The following is a 27475-nucleotide window of genomic DNA, read 5'->3' on the forward strand; positions in this document are numbered from 1 at the left end:
TTCTTATTTGGTCTTATGAATTATATTTTGTTATTTTGGCTTACTTCATTTTTGTTTACTTGCTTTCAATTTTTGCTTGATTAGAACAAGTCTTGTTTCCAACTTTCTTTTCTTGTGTTGAAAAGAAACCTTTTTTGTTATTCATTTGTTGATTAAGTTTGTGGAATGTGTTCTTTATATCATATTTGCTAAAACTAGATGTGCATGGTGGACATTATTTGACCTAGGATTTATTATTATTTTTTTTAGTGGCTACAGTTTACTAATGGATATTTCCGTTACAAACAATAGTTAGTAACTAGCATATCCATTACTAACGGATATATCCGTTAGAAATGACAAATTTAATCGGGCCATCAACAATTGGCTATCTGTTACAAAGAATTTTAGTAACGGATATAACCGTTACTAAAAGTATTATCGATGAACGGTTATATACATACTAAATTTGGCCTAAGTGAGAGTGGCTTTGAGCTAACGGATATAACCGTTAGTAAAAATATAAGTAACGGATATAACCGTTAGTAAACGCTTTTTCTGGTGTAGTGATAGTTCAAAATGTCGTCCACCTCTATCAATTCAAATCATTCATGCTTTTGTGGAGAGCTATCTCCTTTGGTAATGTCAAAGACTGTTGGAAATTTGGGAAGAAGATCTTTTGGTTGTACAAATTACAAAACTCACGACTGTGGCTATTTTGATTGGGATGACAAAGTTCCTAAATCAACAAAGCAAAGGTTCATTGATTTGTACAAAGAGGTTGACGGATTGAAAGAAAGTTTGGAGGAAGCTAACATGAAAAAGGTAGAGTTGCAAGAAAAATTGAATGTAATCGCTCACTCTGAGAAGAAGAAGAGAACAGAGTTGAAGAAAAAGGTGACAGCTTTGGAATGCCAGAATTATAAGACGAAGAAAACTTGTTTGATTTTGGTCGTTGTATTCCTGCTTTACAAGTATTTGTTTGGTTAATAAGTGATGTACATTGTGTTTCAGTAATGTTCTGTAACATGGTTTTTGTAATGTAATGAGTTGAATGAAAATGGAATGAAATTGTAGAGTTCTCTTGTTTCTGTCACTGTATATATGTAATGAGTTCGATCAAAATGCATTTGATAATTTAACATAACAAAAGCAAACATTAAACATCACTACACTACATCAGGACTTGATAATTTAACATAGAACAAGACAACCAAGCTAAAAAACATCAAAACATAGAAACAAGACACAAGACACTGCCTAGATAAACCTAACAAACACACTTCAAACATCAGTTCACTTCAAATATACACCAAGACATCACTTCTTAGACTTAAACTTCTTGGACTTCATACAAAACCCAGGATAAGCTGCAACAGTAGCAAGACCCAGGATAACCTCTTGAACTTGCTGCTTGGATGGTGTTGGTGCTGATTCCCTCATTCTTTGCTTCATTTTAACTCGCCGCTTCATTTCTTCGCTCTTTGGTAACCTTGGATATTTCTCGAGCTTATGTTCGAATCCAGGTGGAACTTCTGGACTTGGTTCTCTAGGTCGACTTGCCTCTCCCTCTTCCAACAACTCAATGATGCACACCCTTCCACAGTCATCACAAGGCTTCAGATTAATGACATCATTCTCATAAACAACCTCCATGAACACTCTCTTCCCCTGCTTTGTTTTGATGAGGTCCCAAACTGCAACCAGTGCTCTTTCAAAAGTTTTGGGTTCTCCCTTACCCTCAACATGGATCATCTGACCCTTGGTCATTATTTTTTCGAATCTAAACCTATTGCATACAACCTCTACCCCTCTAGGATGGTTTTATAGATTGCATACCAAACACCATTAATTATCACCAACTATAAAGTTCAAAATTAAAACTATAACACTATTTACAATACATTAGTCAAATCAATTTTCAATATGTTCATTAAAGCATTCTCCTTGACCAAAAAAAAAAAATTGTTTCCTTACATTCAAAATATGACACTTGTTATTTGCATGATCATGTTTGAGAGTAACATACAAAACGTGACACTTGTTCATTAAAGCAACAAGTCTGAAACCATTAATACACTCTTAAAACACCAAAATGAGCTAGATCAATTTTACCAAATAATTCATGGGATGCCTTCTGCTGTACTCTTTGCAATACTTGATTCCTGAGTTCCAAGTGGTGTATTATTTTACCCTTAGCTACTTCCAACTTTATCACTTGCATTTGAAGTCTTCCTTTGTACAACTCTCCTTTCTTGTGGTGGCTATATAAGAAATAAAGCATAATGAATAAAACCTTACCAAACTAAACTAAATAATAAAGACATAAACTAAACTAAATTTTAAATTGCAAACACTTGAATGAATAAAAACTTAAAGTAAGAACTTACATGAAAATATTTTCTTCCAGTTTGAGGTAATATGTGTACTCCATCACCCATTGACACAATTACTCTTGGTGCAAGTGGAACATCTAATCTTGAAGTAGTCTACACAGTCATGCACAATGAATAAACCAATGCACTCAAACTAATTTATTGAAAAAACTAAACTAAAACACTCACATTGATGTCAGCTTCTCCTTCAATAGTATTAGTGTTTACACCAAGTGGAACAGTAATTGGCTCACTGCTTCCTCTTCCTCTTCCTCTTCATCTTTCACCCCTAGCCCTTGTACCTTGACCCCTTGTACTTGGTTGCTGATTAGTTGCACTCTCATCTGTTAAAGTACTTGGCCCTTCATTACTTGGAGATGGTTCATTTGAATTCAAGGGTGTCAATATTGAAGCAGTCTACACATAATGCACTATGAATAAGATAATGCACAAAACATAATGAATGGAAAATACATTAAATATATTAGAAGACTCACATTGATGTAAGTTTCTCCTTCATGACTAGTGTGTACTCCAAAATCTATAGGGACTGGTTCCCTTCTTCCTCTCCCTCTTGTACATCTGCCTCTTGTACACCTACCTTCATTACTGGCATTCTCAGCTGTTACATTAGTTGGCCCTTTATTAGTTGCATCCTCAGCTAGGACATTATTCACTTATTCTTTATTCTTCCTCACCTAATGTTATATTAACATATTTAAATACAATCAAAACCACTTGTAAAAATAACTTATAAAAGTAAAAGACAAATGCGTACTCACTTGTTTCTTTTTAAGTGGTGGGTCTATAGAATTGCATGACCTTATGTTGTGTTCCTTACTATTGCATCTAGAACAATGCATTTTCCTACCCTTCCTGCATAGTTAGTGAGAAGTCTTGTCTTCTGTCACTCTTCCAGTTCCCACTGCTATTCCTTTCTTCATTATATTCTTCTTGGGTCTGCCAGGCATCCTCCTTGCTATGGGAGGCAAAATAGCAGGCCTCTTTGTCCTATGCCATGTTTTTACCATTCAAAGGCTCTAACACATGACTATATATCTTCTTGTACTCTGTCACACTATACCAATTACTAGATACATGCTGCAATGGATCAATGTTGAGATAATACATAACTGAAATGGCATATGGACATGGGATGCCATTCATTTCCCACATTCTACAGCTGCATCTCATAGCAGTTGCATCAACAGTAAAAGCTTCATATTTGTTCTTCCTGGCCTCAAATGAGTTGCTTCCATTGTAATGTGCAGCCCAAAACCTATGATCTTCTTTATTTTTTTTTCTAACTTTTGCATTATAATAGGACAAAAGGCAGTCTTCCAGTTAGCCATTGCTGCAATCTTCTTTTGCATTCTATCCATTACTTGCAATCTGATATCCTCAAGCATTTCTATGATGTTCTTTTCCATTGCTTCCACTATTGTTGAGTTAAATGTCTCGCATATGTTGTTAACAAAATCCGAACAAAGAAACATGCTAAAAAAAGTTCTTGACCACTGTCTTGGGTTTTGCTTCACCATGCAGTGGTGATATGCATCATCATAATACTTTTTCATTTCATTTATATTTTGTTCAAACTCTTGAGGAGTCCCACATTTGCTAGCCTTCCAAAATAGAAACTTATAATGTAAACCAGGGAAATGTCTTATTGAAATTTACATATACATGCCTGACATAATTTCTGTGCTCAGCAAAAGACAAATAGTCTTTTATCACTTGTACAAGACCCTTTTGCTGGTCATTAATAATAGTCAACCCAAGACCCTGACCCTCACAATAACCCAAGTCTTGCATCAACAAATCCAAAAACCACATCCAACTATCTGAGTTTTCCACATCTACAACTGCCCATGCTATTGGGAACATTTGATTGTTTGCATCTCTACCAATGGCTGCCAGTAGCTCTCCTTTGCAGTACCCCTTCAAGAAACATTCATCAACTCCAATAACTAGTCTGCAACCACTCTCCCATGCATTTATAAGTGCAGCAAACCCTATATACATGCGCTTGAACACTGCAGGTTCATTAGGTATAGGATGAAATAATTCTATCTCAATAGTACTCCCAGGATTACTCATTCTTAGTTCAAATTTGTAGTCCCACAACTTTGCATATATACCAGCCAACCTATTTTCCACTGAATCTAGAACTTTATGCTTAGCTCTGTTACATTGACACAATGTCACATCAAGCTTAAACTTGTGCATAATATGTTATTTCAAATCATTCAATTTCATTTTAGGATACTTCAGTATCTTCTCTCCATATATCATAACAATCCATTTACAGTTAGCAATATGGACATCAAATATCTTTGAACACTTATGTTCTTCCATATAAGACTTTATCTGGAAGCTTCTCTTGCTTGTCATCCAACTAGCATATAGTCTAAATGGGCAATCCTCAGCACATAATGCAAGGATTCTTTTTTGGTTGTTTAACTTCAACCAAAGTTGGTACCCGTGAGCAACTACAAAATCCTTCAAACAATCCTTGAGCTGATTAGGGGATGCAAACACCATCCCTAGTCTTGGTTGCACATGAAATACATCAGTCTTGGGATCAAAACTAGGGTACCTAAACTTTTTGGTTTTTCTAATACCATCATCCTCATAAGTATCTGGACTTTCATAATCACTTGAATCTATATAGTCACTATCAACATCCCCATGGTCAACTTCATCATCACTAATAAACACATTGTTGGCTTCATCAACATAAAGCCCATCCACTACTACATCACCAGTACTAACATTCATTGCTTCAACATCATCATCACCTTCAACATTCATTGCTTGCTCAGCTCTAATACCATTCACTTCAGGTTAATGATCACCATCATCCTAAATTGATTTCATTCTTTCAAGTCTTTTTCGTTTTTTCCTTTCTTCTATCATTTTCCTAACTTCAATAAGCTCCTCATCATTATCAGACAATTCAGGCAAATCCTCAAACCTAAAATCTTCCTCATCTTACTAATTATCATCTGAAATACAAACCTTATCACTCTGTAACTGAGTTTGTATCTCAATGTCTTCTCCATTATCTCAACTACTTCAATATCATGCACAACACTTTGTTCACTTGAATCCACCTCAACATCATGTTCAATGTATACCTTAATTCTATTCCCAGCCCTAACTTCTTGCATCATATTCATAATACTAGTATCATCAAAAATTAACATATAACTCTGACTGCTGGCTTGACCATAGTGCATTTTACTCACATTATAATACCCCAACTCCTCCACCATTGATTTTAAATCAAAATACTCAAACCTATCTGGATTAATATTGTCCAAGCATTTTACCCTACCACCAAGATAATAAAGGTCTGGACTAGTAACAAATGAACCCCCATGATGGAGATTAATTACAACTGTTTCTACTGCAATAATTTAGCAACAATATATTAATAATATAATAACAATAAACTGTGTAACAATATATATTTAAATTGAAAAGCAAAGCACTACCATAGTATAATATTCATATATAATAGCCGACAACAATATGACAAAAAACAATATAAAAAATATTAACTTATTTTAATCTGGACCAGATTCTTATGGATTAGTAATTTATATAGGTTAGGGTTTGTGTGAATTAGACAATTTAATCTTAAAGACAACGAATTTTGGTCAATTAGAGTTTCTGATGAAATCTCCAATTTTTGGGCGCTGATCAAAAGAGAGGGAAAAATTGGAGAGAGGAAAATACGGGAAATGACATTCAACTTGTTGGCAATTCAGCTTGTGGGGCAAATTTGGCCATGCCAACGCATATTTTTATGATAAATAAAATGGCATGTCTCCACGTAAGATGATAAAACCTCCAAATTTGGTCACGTCAGCACATTTTGGCCAGAATATTTACCCTGAATTTTTTTTGATAGTACAATATAGTTTAGTACGTAGAAAATTATATAGTATCCAAACATGTATAGGACGTTGTGTATGCCAATTTTATCATCCGAATTGTTTTTCTTGGTTCGGCTAATGAAAGTACTTGTTCCACCATCACATATACATTTGTCCACACGTGTCATATATAAAAAGCCTTTTCTCTACTGGCACTGAAACCCACACCTTAAAAATTTGCACAGAAAACAAAACATTATCATTTTCTCCCATCTGAAAATCTCTCCAAAATTACTACTAACCATGCCTCCTCCATCACAATCCCAACGATCTCCCTCCCCATCTCAACCTTCCGGGTAAGTCAAATTCAATCTTAACAATCCACTAATTTTTAAATTTCCATTTATATTAACTAACCCGAATTATTATAACTCACAGGAAAGGAGAAGTATCAGATCTAAAACTCCAACTCCGGCAACTAGCAGGCTCGCGAGCACCCGGAACAGACGATTCAAAACGTGACTTATTTAAAAAAGTAATATCCTACATGACAATAGGGATCGACGTGTCATCATTATTCAGTGAAATGGTCATGTGTTCAGCAACATCAGACATTGTATTAAAAAAAATGTGTTACTTATATGTTGGTAATTACGCCAAAGGGAATCCGGAACTAGCTTTATTAACTATTAATTTTTTACAAAAAGATTGTCGCGATGAGGATCCTATGATTAGAGGACTTGCTTTGAGGAGTTTGTGTGGATTGAGAGTGGCTAATTTAGTTGAGTATTTGGTTGGGCCGTTGGGTTTGGGGTTGAAAGATAAGAATGGGTATGTTAGGACGGTTGCTGCTACGGGTGTTTTGAAATTGTATTGTATTCATGCGGCTACTTGTATTGATGCTGATTTTACAACTGTGCTTAAAACTCTTATGCTTAATGACCCGGATAGCCAGGTATGCAAGATCAAGATTGTTGTTATTGTTTATGTTGTTTACTTTGAATTTAACAATGTGGTAGTACGTTTCAGTGTATAGAGGTTTTAACGTGGTAGAAGAAATAGAGTTTGTGAGCTGAATATACTTTTAACATTTGTGCAAACTGTAGATCGTGGCAGTAATGTGTCCTGGAGTTTTTGGTTATGGAGAATATTTCAGAGACAGTTTTTAAAACGTGGGTAAAGCTTTATGAAGTTAGAGACCAAACTGTACAACCTAGCAACCTAACGTATGAACGGAGTAATACCTTTATGAAATTACAAATCAGTCTGCTCGTAACTTACGTGGCATTGCATTAGACCTAAAAGAGATTTATTATACAAGGACATTTCACTCATACCAATAAAAAAAAAAACATTTCACTCATACATGCGCTGCAGAATCATGATGTTCCTCAGAAGTTTACTGTAGAGGCTGTATATTTTTATGTTGTCGTTGTTTTTTTCTGTGATTGGTAAGCCTAAATTCCATTAATGTAGTGCCAATGTACAATCAATCAGAATAGAGGGTGTGAATGGGCATCTGTATGGTAAGTATGCCATGCTAATTAGGTTGGTACGTCGTAGCCCACTCGTTGTTTACAATCTCACCTCATTGGTCCATGACAAGGTGTTCTTGACAGGATTCAAGAACTTCAACACAAGTTACAGAATCATAGGTATTATGCACCAATATATGAAATACAGCTGCCTATGTGATGGACTACCCAATGCTCATTCAAATAGGAGTTCCTTGACTTTGATGATGATGCGGTGTAAGGCAATTTCTTTGTGAGCAAACACTCTCTTATTCCTTCAGGTCCAAAAACCACATACTGGAATGTGTTCCACCAACTACTTAGCCTTCAAAGTAAGAAAGTGATTCCCACGACCTGCACTTTGTAATTCTTAAGAAAAAAATGGTGATTGTCAGCGCCTTTCATGAACTATAAACTAAGCGATTGATTGTAAAGTCAACTTGGGCCACCTGTTCCTATGTTTATAGATTCCATATTGAATTTTCTATAAGTATGACTGTTCCTTCATTTAGAAATGTTTGGGCATCTAAACATAATTTGATACCTTATTATTTCTGTTATGCTCCAGCCATACTATTGCATAGACCTGGGATTTAGTGTCTTCTTTTTAACTGTTAGCAATAAACCAACTAGATGTGGATCTTCATATTACTTCAATGATTGTACTTTTGCACTATTGTTTTTTGCCAGGTAGTTGCAAATTGTTTGTCTGCCTTGCAAGAGATCTGGAGCTTGGAAGCAAGCACCTCAGAGGAAGCGTCCAGGGAGAGAGAAGCTTTACTTAGCAAGCCAGTAGTGTATTACTTCTTGAACAGGTATTATGTTATTGTCTTGTTGAACATGTAGCATATCCTCCCCACCACACACCCACAGCCAAAAACTTAGAATAAAAAGGTTTGGAACTTCAAGGGGTTCTATATTTTATCCAGTGTACATCCTGATAACAGGTTCATGGAATGCTATATATATATATATATATACAGGTAGGCTCCTAAGCGGATTCCCGTTTGCGGACTTGAACCAAAAATTAAGAAATCATGTGCTTAGATAAATTTGGGTTTCGGGAAGAGTGTTGGGTCCCACATTATAACAGCACGCCATCTTATTTGCATCTCTCATGGAATTGCATAAAAGAAAACAATGAAAATAATTAGCATTGTCAGGAGAGAGAAAGTACCCCATTTATTTTTGTCATCTTCTTTGCTATTATCTCTTCATCCTTTCAATTTGAATTGGTTTTCTTCAATTTCGGACTTCCCATTAACATACATAATTAATTTCACAAAGCAAATTTGCCCATTTTAGGAGTCCAATTCAAGAATTTGAAAGTTAATTACTCGATCTCTCTCATGATGAATTTATTTTGTGTGACTCACAAGTTTCATTTTCTTGATTCATGAAATTGTTGATTCTACTTAATCAAGAAAGTGTGAATCAGTTTAGGAACGAGATAAATGGATTCAAATTTGAAGTTGATCTCAGTCCAAGTATTATCACCATAACATCAACCATATTAACAATAAAAAGTTCAAGAATGTTAGCAAAGCAACCATTTTGTGCTGGTTTAGAATTGGAATTAAAAATGGGGAGCATTTTCTATTGAATTGGAGGCAGCAACAACTTCTTCTGAACTGTGTAGTCTTCAACATGTTCTACAATCAAGAAAACTAAGATGTAAGGAAAGAACATGGAACAATCTTTTTAATTCCATCTCTGTTGTTATTTTCCCATCCTCCAACTTCATCAAACAAAGCAGTATCACAAAAAATAGGTCTATAAAGAGGAGAGAGATGTGAAAGATAGCTAAAGAGGAGATTGTATACATAGAAGAGAGGAGAGAAAGTGAATAGGAGAGGAGAGAGTTAAATTTAGGAGAGAGCGTGATTAAGAAGAGAGACCGTGTGTTGTTTTAAAGAGGAGAGAGATTATTGGTTAGAGAAAAAAAAATAGAGATTTTCGGTTTTAGTATGAGAGAGAAACACCTTAGCTTGGGAGAAGTCCGTTGAAGGATGCCCGTTTAAGAGCCAACCTAAACCTATATATATATATATATATATATATATATATATATATATATATATATATATATATATATGCTCTAGTCAGGACTTCCCGCACAAAATAAAGTCCGGACCTAAACAACTCTCGTGACTTTTTTCTCTCACCTCTCTACTCTTTTCTCTTGACCCCACACACTCTCTCTCTCCACTTCTTCTCTCACGCCCTCTCTCCTCTCTCTCCACTTTAATATTATCTCTCCAATTTTCGCTCCCACTCTTTCTCTCTCCTATAAATGTCTCAATCGTCAAGACTTCCCGCACAAAATAAAGTCTGGACCTAAACAACTCTTGATTTTTTTTTTTCTCTCACCTCTCTCCATTCTTTTCTCTTCCGACCCCACACACACTCTCTCTCTCCACTATAATATTATCTCTCCAATTTTTGCTCCCACTCTTTCTCTCTCCTATAAATGTCTCAATCTCTCTTTCTGTCAATTTGTGCAACCCAACTTTTGTATTTTTTGAAACCCATTCAATGCAAGTGAATCCGAATCTTGCAGTCGACGAAACATGGCATGCATGGTGGTTCTCAAATTGAACTAAGACAATTTACTTCATTTTCGTCCACTGTGAGTTGGGATAATAGTACCTTATGTGGCTGCATGTGTCTTGGATACTCCAAAATTTTCTAGGACTTGGGAGTGTTCTCTCCCTGAGTAAGCAAGCCTATGTTGCGAGAGCTCACTCTGAACACCCCTTGTATTTGTTCCAATACACGTCATGGAACAACGCCAAAATATCATAGTGGTGCTCATTGCTCAAGACGAGGAAGAACCTCAAGCTTGCCGGTGATAGGATTGGAGATATAAATATCGTTGTTTTGCATGTAGGGAATAGGAATATAAATATCGTCTCGACTATTGTCTTGAAAAAGGAGGATTCCATTACAAGAGCATGGCATTGATAAATCTTTATGTTTGTTAGTTGGTGCCAATGGATCAAGCAGGTGCTGAAAAAACGTGGAGAAGAAGTCAATGAGTACCAAAGTTTGCATACAGACTTGAATCTTGTGACAACATTTCCAGGAAGATTTAGTAGAATATATAACCAAAATTATTTCTTCTGATAAGGTGTGGTGGTGATATTGAGGTGAGATTATGAGGGTGGGGTCGGAAGTTTGAAAAAGTGGCAGCCCAAAAAGTGAAAAGTGAAGAGGAATTACTTTTTGGAGAGAGGAGAGAGAGTGTGGGGTCATTTGGAGAAAAAATCAATAAAGTGGAGTGAGAGGAGAGAGAGAATTAAGAATTGGGGGAGGTCACGTGAATTTGTTTAGGTCCGGATTTTTTTTAGTATGGGAAGTTCGCATATGAGCATAATATATATAAAATGACTTCTTAAAGCCATATTGTAAACGAATTCAAGTAAAATTGTGGACTCAAAAGTTGAATTAAAGGCTTAATTTTTGCAGATATGATCTCCCCACCATGGAGAACATCCTTACAAAGATTCAGCTTATTCAAATAAGCCTAACTTCAGAACATGCTCGCAAAAATTCTGGACCATTAGATATAAAGTTCAAAAATGAACACTAATTTTTACATAGTTAGACATAGGGGTGGAACTTGGGTCGGGTTAGCCCAAGCCCGATGGGCTAAAACCCAATTTTTGTTGGTTATGGGCTAACATTTCAGATTCGTGGTCCGACTCAGTTTCGGGTTAGGCTCGGGTTAGAATATCAAATAACCGAAAAACCCGAGTCCGTCTGCATATATGTAGGTATATATTTAATTCATTCTATTTTGTTATATTGTTTCCTTATAAGGATTTATTCTTGTCAAAAATAAAGTTGAGAATATCAATTTAAGAGAGAATAATTGAATCAATCAGGTTAGTTTCCCTTTCAAATAATCAAGTCCCTTTGATTTAGTTATAATATTTAATTTCAGTGTTATTTATCTCTTAATTATTTATTTAACAATGAAAAGGTGTTGAGTTCTTCACTGTTTAACATTGAAACCCAAGAAACATGACCAACCCGACCTAACTCGACCAACCCGAGTTGGGTTTGGGCTGAAAATTTAAAGACCGGGCTTAGTCCTGGGCTCGGGTTGAAGTATTTGAAACTCGGATTGGGCTTGGGTTAGACCTCAACCCGACCCCTCTCGAGTTCCACCCCTAGTACTTAGACATCCAAATCTGATGATTTTTTGTGAGAATGATCTTCATGGTGGGGATATCAACTCCACAAAAAACCAGACCTTAATTCATTTGTATGTCGAAAATGTGGGCACTATGTGTGCATAAAGAATGTAGTTCTATCCGCAAACATACTCAAAACAAAAAGGTTAACTCCCCACATTTTTGTTTTATAAAATGGGGTCCTCCCAATATTAACCAACCTCACTTTTATACATCTCCTCTAATTTTCCTAAACTTTTTCTCTCATCAAGAAGACTATGAATAACCAGCAAGATGAAAACCAGACAATCAAATTGACAAACTCGCTAATCGCAAGAGGTTTTGGTTTTTGCAAATTCTTCTTCTCTAATCTAGTAGCTTGTATCAAGTGGGGCTTAGTTCCATGAACCATTCTTGTGGCATTTGATTCTCCACATTTTAAAACTAAACCAACAACATCATATGATTTAAAAGAATTTCATGTATGTGTTTCTTCCTAAGTGATTTTAGACGTTAGAGTTCTTGGTGTTATTAAGAACTACCTTTGCCTCAATATACATTAAATTAATTATTCAATATGTCATGTGTTAGAAAAATTTGAATTCTAGAACAAAAGAAAATGTAGTAGAGGAAAACTCGTTGGAGGTGGCGGTTGTTTGGTGGATCTAGAAGAAAACTTGAGATGAGATGAAACAAAACTCTAAAAAAGAAAAAGAATGGTGAAGAAAAGCAACGTGTTGATGTTTTACATATAGTTCTCATAAACTTTTTGACTTTTACTGAAAGCACAGACCCACCTATTTAATAGGAAGAGTAGAGGGAGAGAGCAATATTACAAGAGAGATAGTAATAGGAGAGAAAAAGAGTCAAATTGGGTCCCACTTCTCTACACTATATGATAGTGGGTCTTCCGGAATACCCTTCCCAATATCGAGTAGGCAATTTAAGATCTCCTTATTTACTTAATTTAGAAACACCTCCCTCACTAAATTTAGAATAATAAGCCCCACTTTTATTAATATAATTTGAAAAAGGTTCCTTTTTTATTAATAATTTAGAAACACCTCTCTAATGTCACTTAAATTAAATAATTACCCCCATTTCCCACATTGAAATTAAAACAAACCCTATTTTATTATTGATAATTTAAAAGAACCTCCCTAATATCACTTAAATAACATAATTATCTCCCATTTTGTTTAAAATAAATAAATAAATGAGTCTCTCCTATATAATTACAATTACCATTTACAATTAGAATCCAAAAAAACCATGCTAATTATCGATCTCGAGGGACGGGTTTCAAGACTTAAAAAAACCGATGCGTAGCACGGTTTGCATACTTGTTCTACAACTACGATGGAGAGAAAACGTGACTTTCCTATTGCTACTCAAGTCCGTATAGAGTCCTTTTGAATTAGTCCCGCTTAAGAGCCAACCTATATATATATATATACAGAAAATACTGGTGGACACGCATAAGAGATGTTCAAGCACACACACACACACACACAGGTGTGTGTGTGTGTGTGTGTGTCTGCTTGAACATCTCTTATGCGTGTCCACCAGTATTTTCTGTAACTGATTCAGAGATGTATGATATTCAAATTGAGTTATTTGTGTTTGGAGCATTCTTCTTAAGGAAGGATCACTTAGTTGTGTTTAGGTACCGTGGAAATTACCTAGAATATGGGAGTTGGTGGGAGTTTTTTTAATCCTCACCTGTTTTTGGGTGCCGTAAGAGGGAATCGGTGACAATTGGGGTGAATGACTTGGTTCATAACACTGAACCAATCCCCTCCACAAACTCATGCAATGGGAACACTAGACTTTGTTTTAAAAGAAAAAAAGAACTCGTATCTTTTCTTGGCAGTAGCAACAATAAGAAGAAGCACTAAAGGTGTTTCACCTGAGTTCTCTTTCGTTCTTTCTCCTTTCTGGATCTTAAATAGGATATGAGGAGCAGCAACACTGTCTAGATAGGCTGTGTAGACAAAGGCGTTTCACCTAATCTCTTAATATCAATTATGGTGGAGAAGAAATGGAGCGCAGGGTAGAACAGAACTTGAGATATGATCATGTGGTTCTGCCGAAAGAAAAAAAAATACCGTATTTTCCTTTGAAGTAGTGACATTTTTACAGTTCAATATTTAGACCCAAGAGTTCTTGCTGCCAACTTAACAGTTCTCACTATGTTTCAGTTTTCACCCACAAACCATTTTCCATTCCCAAGCACACTCTTAAAAAATACAATGTTAGTGTAACAATGAAATGAATTAGCTACATGTGCATCTTTATTTGATATTATAGCAAGTGTTGTGGCAAATCTATTTCATTAATTTAGGGGTTCAGAGCAATACATTTTCCCTTATCAGTAATTAGTACACTTGAGTTGTTCTTTTTATTGCAAAAGAACTTTACGTATGCCATATTCAATTCCCTTTGCAGGATCAAAGATTTCAGTGAATGGGCACAGTGTCTTGTCCTTGATTTGGTTTCCAAGTATGTTCCTGCTGACAGCAATGAGATATTTGACATCATGAATCTTCTTGAGGATAGACTTCAACATGCAAATGGTGCCGTCGTCTTGGCCACAATCAAAGTCTTTCTACATATGACACTTTCAATGACTGATGTTCATCAACAGGTGCATGCCAAATTATCCCCTTTTTCTGACCCAGTTCAAGTTGTAAAGGAAAGTAATAGATATTTTAAATTTCTGACCTGAAACCTGTGCTATAATTAAAAAGGGTTGCTAGCTTGTAACAATATTCATATGTAATTCGTTTCATTGTTATCTATTTTGTGATTTTGTGAGAGTTGTCATCTCCTTGTCAGTCTTACATTTGACCTGTACAATTTTTTTTTGAAAGAGGAATGAAGCAATGTATGACAAGTAACAGTAGCATGCTAGAGACTAATCCAAGATGGATATTCAGGACTCAGGATCTAGTTCTGGTCAAGCCATTTAATTTGTTTAAAATCGTCAAACAAAACCCTTATTAAAGAGGCAAAGATCAATGGATATAATAGTATATTTGTCTCTTTATATTTAGAGTGATTGCCTAAAGCATATATCTTACCTCTAAGGTTATATAGTTTCTCTCCGTTATAGAACTAAAATGATCCATAAGAAAAGTCTTCCATCATTAGTTCATAACTTTTCAATGTTTTCCCTTTGAGGCCAAGTAATTACAACATGTTTGGAGTTAGAGAGCAAATCATGGGGAATGCATGCCATAGACACCTTTGTTTCTTGATCGCTTTTTGTCAAGAAGACACATAAGTTTTGTATCCCTGTTGGGTATGCATGATATTGCATTATATATATCTATGTAGGATATATAATAGCTTCTGGTTACCCCTGAAGCTGGTGAAAAGAAGTTAAACCATGTCAGCTGGGTTTTATCATTTGTAGTTTTAGGTGTGCCGGTTATGGCCCAAAGGGACCAGAGAGTGCATGGCTTTATCACCCTGTTCTGGCTTGGACTCGGGCAAGTCTACACGCTATACCTATTTTATTTATTTTAGTGGTGGAGAGATTGGTGGACTACTAGGATTAAGGCCTGTACCAACTGGAACTCTGGAAGGTTTTAATTTTGTTAACATAGGATAAGTGCTTACATGTCTCATATTTGCAGTTCATGATGAAAAGAAATAGAAGTGTTAGCATGTGCAGACTTCTCTATATTTCCGTTTCCATTGATTTTCCTACCAAAATTTCACGTTATCCTCATAATCTCATTGCATGATCAGAGTGACCGTGTCCTAGTGACTCTCCCTTTCTCTGAAGCCACTAATTGTTAGTTTTTTGTTGCAGGTATATGAACGTATCAAAGCCCCTCTGCTTACCTTAGTGAGTTCTGGAAGTCCAGAGCAATCTTATGCAGTACTGAGCCACTTGCATCTCTTGGTTATGCGCGCTCCTATCCTGTTTTCCTCAGATTATAAGCATTTCTACTGCCAGTACAATGAGCCATCTTATGTCAAGAAACTAAAGCTTGACATGTTAACTGCAGTGGCAGATGAAAGCAATACCTATGAAATTGGTGAGTACTTCTTCTTGTGTCTTTACTTTTTTAGTCCCATTGGTAATACCTTATGTTGGGATTGGAGATTTACTTTCGCTTTTAGACTGACTCTTGCCACAGTTTTATTTTCTTTTGTTGTTGGTTGACAGATTTTGTTTCTTTGTATACATACTCTTTGTGTAAATCCTGTTTAATCACTTTTCACTTTTTCAGTGACGGAATTATGTGAATATGTTGCAAATGTTGATGTTCCCATTGCAAGAGAGTCCGTACGGGCAGTTGGGAAAATAGCTCTGCAGCAGTATGATGTGAATGCTATTGTTGATAGGCTTCTTCAGTTTCTTGAGATGGAAAAGGACTATGTGACTGCTGAGACATTGGTAATATTCTTTTCATGTTCTGATTGTTGATAGATCCAATTCCTCTTAGTCAAAGTGGTGACTCTTATTGACATGCTGATGGAAGTATGTGCAGGTGCTTGTGAAAGATCTTTTAAGAAAATATCCTCAATGGAGTCATGACTGCATTGCTGTTGTTGGAAACATAAGCAGTAAGAATGTGCAAGAACCAAAAGCCAAGGCAGCTCTTATATGGATGCTGGGGGAGTATTCGCAGGACATGCTTGATGCTCCCTATGTTCTGGAGAGTCTTATTGACAACTGGGATGAGGAGCTTTCTGCAGAGGTAATCAAATGGTTATTGAAGAAAGATGTTTTGGGCATGTGCTAACGAATCCTATTACTTGTAAATGTGCAATTTCCTGATATTAATGAATTGACTTTTACCAATCAGAAAAATAAGATAATAAATGTTCTGGACATATTTTTTGACACAGAATTGAAAACAAAAAGAAATTAAGCTTCCTTCACAAATTTGCGTGTAAACCCTACTTTTGGTTGGCATTCTTAAATAATAATGTTCATAAAGACTAAATACATTAAGTACACCTGATTTTTTTCTTATTGTCAGTAGAGGTTTCAGATCCATGTTTTCCAATAAGAAAGTAATATTTATGTCAAAAGCGTAAAAGTATTGGTAGATTAAACTAAAACTTTTGATGGACATCATTGTTGGTCCTGAATTCAAGTTTGCTGGCTGATGCTAATATTTAATAGGGTCATTAGAAAAATGTTGTTGAGTTCTGTCGCCGACAGGATTCCAGTATTTGATGGTCTGGAGTGCAAGCTAGTAGTACATTTTATTAGAAATTTTGTTATAGTTATTCAAGCAGCTAAAGGGAAAATTGGTATGCAAATTCGTAATTTACAATGCTACACGTTATTGTTGGGTTTTTTTTTTTTTGCTAACTGGGTGTCCGGGCCATCTTATGTGCACCTCGACTAATCCTGGGGCCCTGGTTGGAAATTCGACCGGGTACTGCCTTGCCAGTGGCCTTGAGGGGAATCGAACTAGTGACCATTGGGGAGCAAAACCCAAGGCCGGACCAGTTGTGCTTAGTGGTGTCAAATGGGCTGGGCCGGGCTGGCCCGGCCCTCAAACAATGAAACCCTCATGCTTTGAGGGCCGGGCTAGCCCTACCCTCATTTACTTCAAGGGCCGGGTCGGGTCGGGCCAATGCTTAAATCTCGAAGCTTTACCGCCCTCAACCCTCTCGAGAGAGAGGGCCTTGAGGGCCAAACGTGAGGGCGGATACTATGTTATACATTTGATTTACAAAATAAATTTAAAAACATTAGTTAAAAATGATAAAATCGAATGCACTTCACAATTAAACCTTCAAACTACTAAAAAAACTTGTTAAAGTTGTATTAGTCAATTAAGATCAATTAAATTCATTTCATAAAATATTATAATGAAATTATAAGGTTGACAAACTTAATAGATAAACGTTTTTTTAAGTGATTTTTAGCATATTAATGTTAAAATGAAATATATTAAAAAATTTTTATTAAAATATATGTAATAAATGTTGAGGGCCTAATGAGGGCCGGGCTTAAGGGAGGGCTTAAGTTTCAAAGTCTAGGCCCTTACCCTCCCCTCAAAGGCTTGAGGGCCGGGTCGGCCCAGCCCACGAATGTGTGAGGGCCTCATTTTGAGGGCTTTTTGGGCCCATGGGCCGGGTCGGGGCGGGCGGGCTAAGGGTTTGAGGGCCATTTTGACACCCCTACTTGTGCTACCCCTTCCAAGGTTATTGTTGGTTTATATGTCCTTTACATTGTAAAGATAACTAAACTATGAGTGTATATCATAAACATTTTCGACTCATTCTCAAATTATGTTAAAACCCTTTTCCGCATATATAGCTCCACATTAAAATCAAATTGGAGGAGTTTAGATATTAATCGTTCTTCGTGTTGCACAGGTACGCTTGCACCTGCTCACTGCAGTGTTAAAGTGTTTCCTAAGAAGGCCACCTGAGACTCAAAGAGCCCTTGGAGCTGCATTGGCTGCAGGCCTTGCTGATTCTCATCAGGTATGGGTTGAACTACGTTTAAGAAGTAAAAAAAACGAAAAAGCTTGTTTCTATAAAACCTCCCTACGTTTGAGAATATTGTATGCATGTAAGTATATTGAACGGTTAGTTAAATGCAGGATGTTCATGACAGAGCCTTATTCTACTATAGGCTTTTGCAATACGATGTATCTGTTGCAGACCGTGTGGCGAACCCTCCCAAGCAAGCTGTTTCAGTCTTTGCTGATACTCAGAGCAGTGAAATCAAAGATCGGATATTTGATGAGTTCAATAGCCTGTCGGTTGTGTACCAAAAGGTGTCCTACTTTCCATATCTGTAGATTTAGTGCTTAATTTTAAATACTTTGTTCCACACATTAAAAGTCATTTTGTACAACAGTTAGCAGGCTGGGTGTCATTTATTATTGTTATGAAGAAATAGGAATGATGTTTGTCCAGATTTAATCCCCCCCCACACACACACACTTTTTTTTTTTTTTTTTTTTTTTTTTTTTCTTTTTCTAAAGTATCCTTTCTTAATCCAAGTCAAGCAACCGATACTGTTTTAAATCTGCAATGTGGTCAGTGTTATACTGTTTTGTTTGTCTGTTTGGTACATTCTTATTCTATGTGAATTTTGATCATTTTGTTTTTGGATATGCCATTCTTTTAAGTGGCAGCTCTTTGAGTTTTGGTGGCAGTTATATATAATTTCGTCCTCTTTGAAAACTACCAACATCACTGAGATTTATTTCATTGTGAATTAATTTTTGTGCATTTTTTTTTCTTCCCTCTGTTTGTTATGTGATGTAAATTCAGAATATGGTCGTTGACAAGCTATGATAATTTTTTGCTGATAAAAAAATGACGAATTCTCCATTCTAGCAGGTTTTTTAAGTTTGGATAACGTTGATCACAAGCTTCCTTTCAGATGATTAAAGTCTCAACACTTACATGCTTTAAATTTTTTAGCGTTCTGAAAACACCATCAACGCCTTATCCTGATTATCTGGGATCAGCAGGACAACAACAAACCATGAGATTCATATTGCTTAATCAGTTAACAATAAAGCATTATATGTCTATACATACTAATGAAAGAGCATGCGAATCAACTAGGGATTTGCAGATCAATAAATCATCGTGGTTTAAACAAAGAATGTGGTAGTTTTTTATTCTAAACTTTGGTAAAACACAAAAAGTGTGTAGAAAACATTCACCACCACCTATAGGGCTATAGGCATAAAATGCTTTTTCACTGAACCACTAACAAATATTGTTTAAAGAGATCACTAACTATCTAACTTTGTTTAAAGAGATTGATGTAATTTTCTGAAGTACCCTTATTCTATGCAAAGTGCTTTCATAGCAGTGATAAAGTAGCTTTCTTAAATGTATATTATGGTATTCCAGATGTGTGAAAAGCTTCAGAGAAGAATCCCCTGGGAACGTTAGAACTGCAAAGATAATTATAGGGGAGGGAATTAAAGGATGAGTTTTTGCGAAGATGATCTCTTACCACTGAGATCATCCTCACGAAAATCCACCCCATTTGAACAATTGTAAATGGCAAAGGTTGCGCTATATTCTAATTTGCAACCTCCTTCAATGAAGTTAAAGTTATTTAACATTTAAACTTGTGAGTGCTTGCATATGTTATGATTTTCTTTTGTCTATATACATTTGAAGTTTTTGGTAGTGGAAGTTACTCCTCACAAACTGAGGTTTTAAATTTTTGCAGCCTTCTTACATGTTCACTGATAAGGAACACCGGGGTCCATTTGAATTCTCCGAAGAGGTTGGAAATTTGTCTCTAGGAGTAGAATCTGTGGATATCGTAGCACCCGCCCATCGAGTTGAAGCAAGTGATAATGATCTTCTGCTTAGTACTTCAGAGAAAGAAGAAATTAGAGGTCCTAGCAACAATGGTTCTGCTTACAATGCTCCTGCATATGACAGTGCTTTGCAGACACAGTCAGAGTTGACAGTTCCAAGCTCAAGTTTGTCAACATACAGTGCACAAGCTAGCTCGCCCATTGATGATCTACTTGGCTTAGGTCTACCGACTACCCTGTCCCCACCTCCTTTAAATCTTAATGCAAAAGCAGCCATAGAACCTGGGGCTTTTCAGCGGAAATGGGGCCAGCTACCTGTCTCTTCATCACAGGTTTACTTCGTATCTGACTTTTCTATTTCTCTTTCTTATACTTGATATCTCCTCTATGTTGCTTAAGGATGCTCAAATCTTCTAGCATGAATATTGCTTTTTTCAACTCTTCAATGGTTGGAGTCCAAATGTATTTTTCACGTGTTGTTTCCGTTCCTGCTTCTGTAACTCTCGTCGACTAATCTTCCATATTAATGAAACAATGTGATCCATTACCACTTACTAGTTCTGTTGCTTGGTGGTTGGTGATGATTAACCAGGAACTTGTCTAAGACATGGCCAGTATTCAATATCTTAAAATTTAGAAGGCCAGACATGCCTTTTCAACTTCTGAAGCTAAGAATGAGCTCTCATTTGAGTTTCTCATCCACTAGATGATCCTTGTGGAGGCTGTGTAGTTCTTGGCTCCTTGCAGCCACTAAAACTTTTTGAATCGAGATGTCCATGCCGTTGACTTTGTTGTTACTATCTGGAATGTTTTTATTCATATTATCATCTCAAGATTTGCACTTTCTTGCATTCCTTTAAATTAAATTGTTAACCATCCAGGAATGCTCAATAAGCCCCCAAGGAGCTGCATCCATGACCACACCTCAAGTCCTCCTTAAGCACATGCAAGGCCATTCTATCCACTGTATTGCTTCAGGTGGTAAAGCTCCAAACTTCAAGTTTTTCTTCTTTGCACAAAAGGAAGAGGAATTGGCAACCTTCTTTCTTGTAGAGTGTCTCCTCAATGCATCTTCAGCAAAGGCACAGATAAAGATTAAAGCCGACGATCAAAGTACATCTGATGCATTCTCAGTTTTGTTCCAATCAGCTTTATCCAAATTTGGCGTTTCTTGATTTTGATATTCAACTTTTGTGGTGGGATTTGTGGAGAAGCGGAAGCAATCAGACGTCATTCTCCAGGTATAATTTACTTACTGTAACTACCTTGTCTGAACGGTTTAATACATCCTGTTCATGGTGAGTGAATGTATCCTTTTCTTTTGTGGGTGGTGCTAGGTTGGGTATGTAGATTGATGCACAAAAGTTCTTGTACAATGGAATTAATATAGATTTGAGGGGGAAAATTAGGATAAATTCTCCTTTTTTATTGTTTTGAGCCCCAACTTATTCTGAAATTGGTGTCACAGTTGTTTTAGTGAAATGTTCTATCAATTGCCACTGTGGGTATGGGCTTAAGCTGCTCAGTAAATGTTTTTTCCTTCCATTTTTTGTTTCTTTTCTAATTTAAGGTTAATTTAAGCTTATCATACATTCATTCCATCTCATCCTCTTCTCTAATTTAATGAGAAGCACGAGTTGAATGACTTGAAGATGATCTTCAAAAGGTGTCATTGCGATGATTTCAAACGACTCGAAGATGATCTTGTAGAGGTGGGGTAGTTGACCATTGCAATGTTGTAAATTTAATTGGTTCAGGGACAAGTATAGTGCCACTGCAGGTATGGGCTTAAGCTGCTCAGTAAATGTTTTTTCCTTCCATTTTTTGTTTCTTTTCTAATTTAAGGTTAATTTAAGCTCATCATACATTCATTCCATCTCATCCTCTTCTCTAATTTAATGAGAAGCACGAGTTGAATGACTTGAAGATGATCTTCAAAAGGTGTCATTGCCATGATTTCGAACGACTCGAAGATGATCTTGTAGAGGTGGGGTAGTTGACCATTGCGATGTTTTAAATTTAATTGGGTTCAGGGACAAGTATAGTGCTTTAGAGCATGTCCAACTGTGAGACTTTTCAATAGAACCCAAACACTAGATTTGAGTATTTGAGAAATTCATTCATAACCATTGCATTCTCTTAGCCATAGCTATGACCTATGAGAATGACACCTCGAACCAATAACAGTTAGGATCCACAAAGGACTATGATGTTTGGTTTTTCATCATGAGAAGGGCCTAACGGCCAATTCTGTTTGGTTTCATCTTGAGAAGGGCCAATTCTGCTTGCTTTCATCTTGAGAAGGGCTTAACGGTCAATTCTGCTTGCCAAAAAAAAGGTCTTGACTTCTTCTATGGAGAAGATGCAGCGATTCTTTTTCATTCTCCACGTATAACTGACTTGCCGTAGGGTCTGACTGATCTCAAGTAATGTTCTTTTCTTTGGTGTGGAATGTACAATCAAAATATTAAAGTAATGAGACTCGAGGGATCAAAATAAGTTGAAGTTTGTTGTCTTCTTGCTCTAGGCTCCAGCCTTCATTTTTTAAGAGATCGTATTACTGTTTTACTAGTGGTGATCATTGTGTGCTCGTATGTGTTCTAAATAGCTGCAGGAAGTTGAGTTTGTGTTTTAGCTGTCCCCATGTTCTCTTTCCTCGTAATAATTCGTGCAGTCCTTGTTCTCCTAAACCTAAAAGAGTGATAATTCATCCCATTATTCTTTTAATGAGTTATTTGACTTGAATATGATCTTCAAATCTAGTTGAGATTTGTGGTTCAGTGAAACTGTTGTGCCTCACTGCCTCACTGTTATAAATGTGAGATGACGCTCCTTGCCAGTCACCAAAGTTTTCAGAGGGCCATCTTAGTATTTTAGTGAACGATGACACCAGGACATAGTTCTCATTGCTGTTTTAGAAAACGTCCAACTGACTTTGCTGGTCTGTTCACCAAGTTCAGTCAGGTTGAAGAGTGTAAGGTTGAAACATGGAATGATGCAAATAACATATGATAAAAAGTGCATTGCAAGGCAATTCGCTGGTAATGTGAATCACTTACTTGTGAAGTGAGATTCCGCAATGCTTGGTAATTTCAGGGTGGAATAAGGAAAGCAGTTTTGAAACCTAGTCATCTTTTATTTGATTTGAAATGTAAACATAAACTACAGGTTAGTGCCTAGATTCATGAACGACCTTTTAAAACAAGGGCAATCTTTTTCCGAGTAGTAATGATACCTAAGTAGAATTGGAATAATCTGCATGAAGGTTACCTGTTTTATGATGCGAGCCCGTTATATGAACTCTGCTTTATATGAACTCCAAATGAATTCCACCATGAAAAATGGTTTTATAAGATGAATTGAGGGCTGATTTTTGGTGAGGATAGTCTTCTCATAATAGAGAATTTCCTTATAAAAAATCAGAATGAAAATGTTTAATTTTGTCAAAAGTTGTTTTGAAATTTGAAAAATATAGACCGTTGGATAATTTTATAACATTGTAAGCTAATTTTGATACGTCTAGATATTTTCAAATGTACTGATTTTTTCTAAAATGATCTATATTGTGAGGAGAACATCTCCTCTATTCATTGTTTTTCATGGTGGAAGTTTTTTGGAATTCGTATAAGTAGAGTTCATATAACGAGCAGGTTATGATGACTTACAAACAAAGTCACCTAAATAATAGGAGTTTGCAAACATTGAGTATGTTAATAAAAAATCACTGAGATACCTAAGGTTTGCAGGTTTAAAAATGAGCAAAACATTTAATCTTTCCGAAATCAATTGATAAAATCAGGAGTTATAAAAAAAAAAAAAAAAAAAATGATAAAATCAGGAGAAAGTGCTTACTGATTTGATCAAAAACCCCGAAGGCCAGTATATTAATAGTAGAAAGTAGAAACTAAATTACAACCCACCCAGATGGATTTCACGATACATGATCGAGTACATGGCATGAAGGGTGAAGGCTGCACAGTTTCAACAAGCTAGGCGGCATACTAGAACCTAATACCTATTAAGTGATTACAAGGTGCTATGATTCCTACATCAGCACAAAAACCCAACAACTGTAGAAATGTAGAATACCCAGCCAAATATGTCCATTGAGCTCCTTAACGTTGTCTAGCACTCTAGCTAGCTACAGTGGAGCGTCCCAACGTCACCAGCTTGCCTAGTTACTTAAGGTGCTACGAACATAGCTTACGCCCGGTTGGATTAGGATCTATATGCAAGTTACTGAAGGTTGGTACTGCCTTCTCATTCATAAGATATAGATGCCATTATAGAAGACCTCAGTGATCTGAAACCTCCTTCCAGATCTTCGAGGGTGATGGTGAGTAGATCATCTGCATTAGCACTGTCAAAATCAAGCCGAAGATCCAAATTCTGCCGTGCATTAGCAAGCATTTGATCCACTAAACCTCCATTCAACATTGTTCTCTGGTTTTTGGTGGTTTCTCTCTCTACGAGGTTGGCAATGGCATCCAAATTACTGAGTTGGTCCAACTTGAACCCATACAAAGGACTGTCCTTCACTTGAGTGTTCATCTTGAGATGAAGAATCTGGGCTAGTTCTTCAGAGCTGAAGTCATTGAAGTCAAAGAACTTGGTAACTCTTCTGCGAAATTCAGCGTTTGAGGAGATCACACGCTTCATTGGTTCACTATAACCAGCAAATATTACTGCAATATTTCCTTTGTCCATTACAGACATGATCTCCTCCAATGCTTCCAAGCCGTAGTCATCATATCATCTTGCTTTTGCAGTATCAACCTATAAGCTCCATCAACAAAAAGAACTCCTTCCTCTGCTTCTTCTATCTTTTTCCTAGTCTTTGGACCTGTCTAGCCCACATATTTCGCTACAAGATCAGTCCTTTGCACTTCTGTTACATTATTTTTGGGTAAAATTCCAACGATGTGGAGTAGTCTTCCGATGATTCGAGCAACCATTGTTTTCCCTGTTTGCACGAAATTTATAGCCCTCAGCATTTTAGTAACAACTTTTAATGAGATAAAAATAACAAAACCTTAGCTATGATGAAGCAAGCATCCAAGGCAAAATATAAAGGTAAAAACCTTGATGAATACATTAAAGGAGATTTGGGATGACACTCTTGGTTTAACATATGCTTGCTGTGAATGCGGTCTTGAGCACATTTAAGAAAGGACCATCGACCTTGAGGGATAAACTTTTATTTGCTGGCAGACGATAGATGGTTACGTGTTGTTAGTCTTGCTTGTACACCCGCATTGGTGTTATGTTCATGTTTTTTTATGATTGTAAGGCTCATAGCCTAGTGTCATTGTATTAAGGATTCCCCTTCTAATTAATGATCATACTCTTTCTTGGGGAGTTATGTAACTCTTTGAAGTTTAATCAACATGTGGGATATGCTTATTAACACTATAACTTATTCAATTTTTTTAGGTTATTCAATACATATTTGATTTGGATATAGCGCCAGTATTAATTCCTTTAACTAAGAAAAAAAACAATGTGCTGAATTGTAGGATATGAATGTACAACTTAGTAAGGAATTTCAAGAAACCAACTTTTCATGCACAAATAATATGAGATTCTCAACAAAACATTAGGCATATTACCTGTTCCAGGATTACCAAGAAACGCCATATGAGGGAGGCTTTGTGCGGCGATCTCAAGCCCTAAAGCCATACACGCTTCTTATCCAATAGCATTCCTTTGGCCCACATTCTGAGTTGTACTTTGAGTTCATTCAATCCTATAATTCTTGATATTTGTTTCTTCGATTTCAGCCATCTTGGATTTCAATCCAGCCAGCTCTAACTCTGATGGCAATGTATATTCGACTTTAGCAGTGTTCATTATCTTCATGCGTTTTTTTTATTTCATTTATTTTATTTTATTTGCAAAATCAGTAAAACCAAAACTCAAATTTTGGTTTTGACTGAATTTTTTGTTTGTTTTCTGCTGCTGGGAGTTTTAGATGGGTTGATTGATTGACGAGAGAGGGTTTGGGTAAAGAGAGTTACAAAGAGTCGTACTAGAACCAGACTCTTTTTGTAAAGAATGAATAGAAGGAAATCTAATTATACTAGGAAGGAGAATATATACAAAAGATGTACACCGAATATATAGGAGATTAGAGAATATACACCAAGATAGTATATACGTTAACACTTTTATGTTGGCAACCAAAATCTTCTAATCTATTCCAACTCGCCTGTCATTTCCTGTAATTACTTGAGGGAAAAGTCTTCTAATCTATTCCAACTCGCCTGCCATTTCCTGTTTTCTAAGCCGCTCCACTAAAAATACGGCAAAAGTGGAGTAAAAAAACTTCACTCCCAAAATATAAATCCAACTGCTTTGTTCTCAATCGTTGCAACACTTTCTTAGTGTATTCATGTCACTCTTAACAAGATTTTGCAGCCCTACTGCTTAAAAAATGTCATACTGATCTACTACATACTGAACCTGCATGTCATATTGTTCTTATCTACAATTAATAACGAACGATATAGACTGAAGTTTTAAAACATTATATTGTTTCTAAAGCCAAATATTAATCACAGTTCTTCATATTATTTGAATTCATAAGCTAGGTTGATTGATGCCTTCGTATCTTCGTATTTTATTTATTCAATTGTAGATCAAAATGGCAGCAACTTCCTTGGAACAAATTGATAGATCCAAGAAGCATTGGAAAATAATTGTTAGAATCTCAAGAACTTGGGAGGTGTTCGACTTTACAGATGAAGATAAACTCATAAGCTTGGACTTGGTCTTTTGATAAACATGTATGTATCTTTCCTATTATTCTTTCATGAACACAATGTGGTCACTCATCTTTTAAATTGTTGTACTTCATACAAAACTTTAATTTAACAGCAATCTTATATGATGCTCCGATCCATTTGTTACTGATTAACATATTCATTTGATAATATCGTCAGTTGCAAACATCCTTTCTCATCCTGCCAAACTCACATTTAATGAGTTCACAGTTCACTTAGTATATTCCATCTTATATTTGTCATTGAATATCTCTTCTGGATACAGTAACAAATTTATCACCTGTGATCCATCAAGAAGCTTTGCAATTCAACTTCATTCCTAACAATAACTGAAAATATTTTTAGAGTCCCATTATGAGAAAAATGTGGTCTCAATGTGTGTCATTATGTTTGCAATGAATTAGTCAATCATTTGCAGTTATTCTGTCCCTCCACTTAAAGAAGATTTGGTCGCTTTCTTCTCGAATCTTGACTGTCGCCATGA

The 27475-nt window shown here is 36.2% G+C and overlaps 1 protein-coding gene and 1 pseudogene across 4 annotated transcripts; one reads left to right on the plus strand and one right to left on the minus strand.

Moving 5' to 3' along the window:
• Window positions 1-6420: 6420 nt before the first annotated feature.
• Window positions 6421-27157, plus strand: LOC147511230 (adaptin family protein). Of its 3 annotated transcripts, none has more exons than XR_015219283.1 (12): window positions 6421-6594; window positions 6677-7193; window positions 8443-8567; window positions 14379-14577; window positions 15751-15979; window positions 16175-16341; window positions 16436-16645; window positions 18285-18395; window positions 18515-18691; window positions 20116-20541; window positions 21091-21450; window positions 26847-27157. XR_015219283.1 is itself a non-coding variant. In XM_086602965.1 (11 exons), the coding sequence occupies exons 1-11, from the start codon at window positions 6542-6544 to the stop codon at window positions 21382-21384; spliced, it is 2508 nt and encodes an 835-aa protein (XP_086459091.1). In that variant the 5' UTR covers window positions 6421-6541; the 3' UTR covers window positions 21385-21754. The 3 variants fall into 3 exon arrangements, 1 of the variants encoding a protein (XP_086459091.1); XR_015219282.1 differs by lacking the exon at window positions 26847-27157 and adding an exon at window positions 21547-21754; XM_086602965.1 differs by lacking the exon at window positions 26847-27157 and having other exon boundaries at window positions 21091-21754.
• On the minus strand, window positions 24341-26677 carry LOC147511231 (uncharacterized; annotated as a pseudogene). The gene is made up of 3 exons (XR_015216034.1): window positions 26667-26677; window positions 25819-25993; window positions 24341-25172 (listed from the first exon to the last, which is right to left on the minus strand). The product of XR_015216034.1 is annotated as an uncharacterized LOC147511231 (transcript).
• Window positions 27158-27475: the final 318 nt, after the last annotated feature.

This window comes from Coptis chinensis, chromosome 3, assembly GCF_015680905.1.
Source record: "Coptis chinensis isolate HL-2020 chromosome 3, ASM1568090v1, whole genome shotgun sequence".
NCBI lineage: Eukaryota > Viridiplantae > Streptophyta > Magnoliopsida > Ranunculales > Ranunculaceae > Coptis > Coptis chinensis.

Bases quoted from the DNA above. Each gene is read 5' to 3' on its own strand.
- LOC147511230 (XM_086602965.1), top strand. From the start codon at position 6,542: ATGCCTCCTCCATCACAATCCCAACGATCTCCCTCCCCATCTCAACCT. The intron at 8,568-14,378 runs GTATTATGTTAT...TTCCCTTTGCAG, and splicing joins GTGTATTACTTCTTGAACAG to GATCAAAGATTTCAGTGAAT. The intron at 16,646-18,284 runs GTAATCAAATGG...CGTGTTGCACAG, and splicing joins ATGAGGAGCTTTCTGCAGAG to GTACGCTTGCACCTGCTCAC.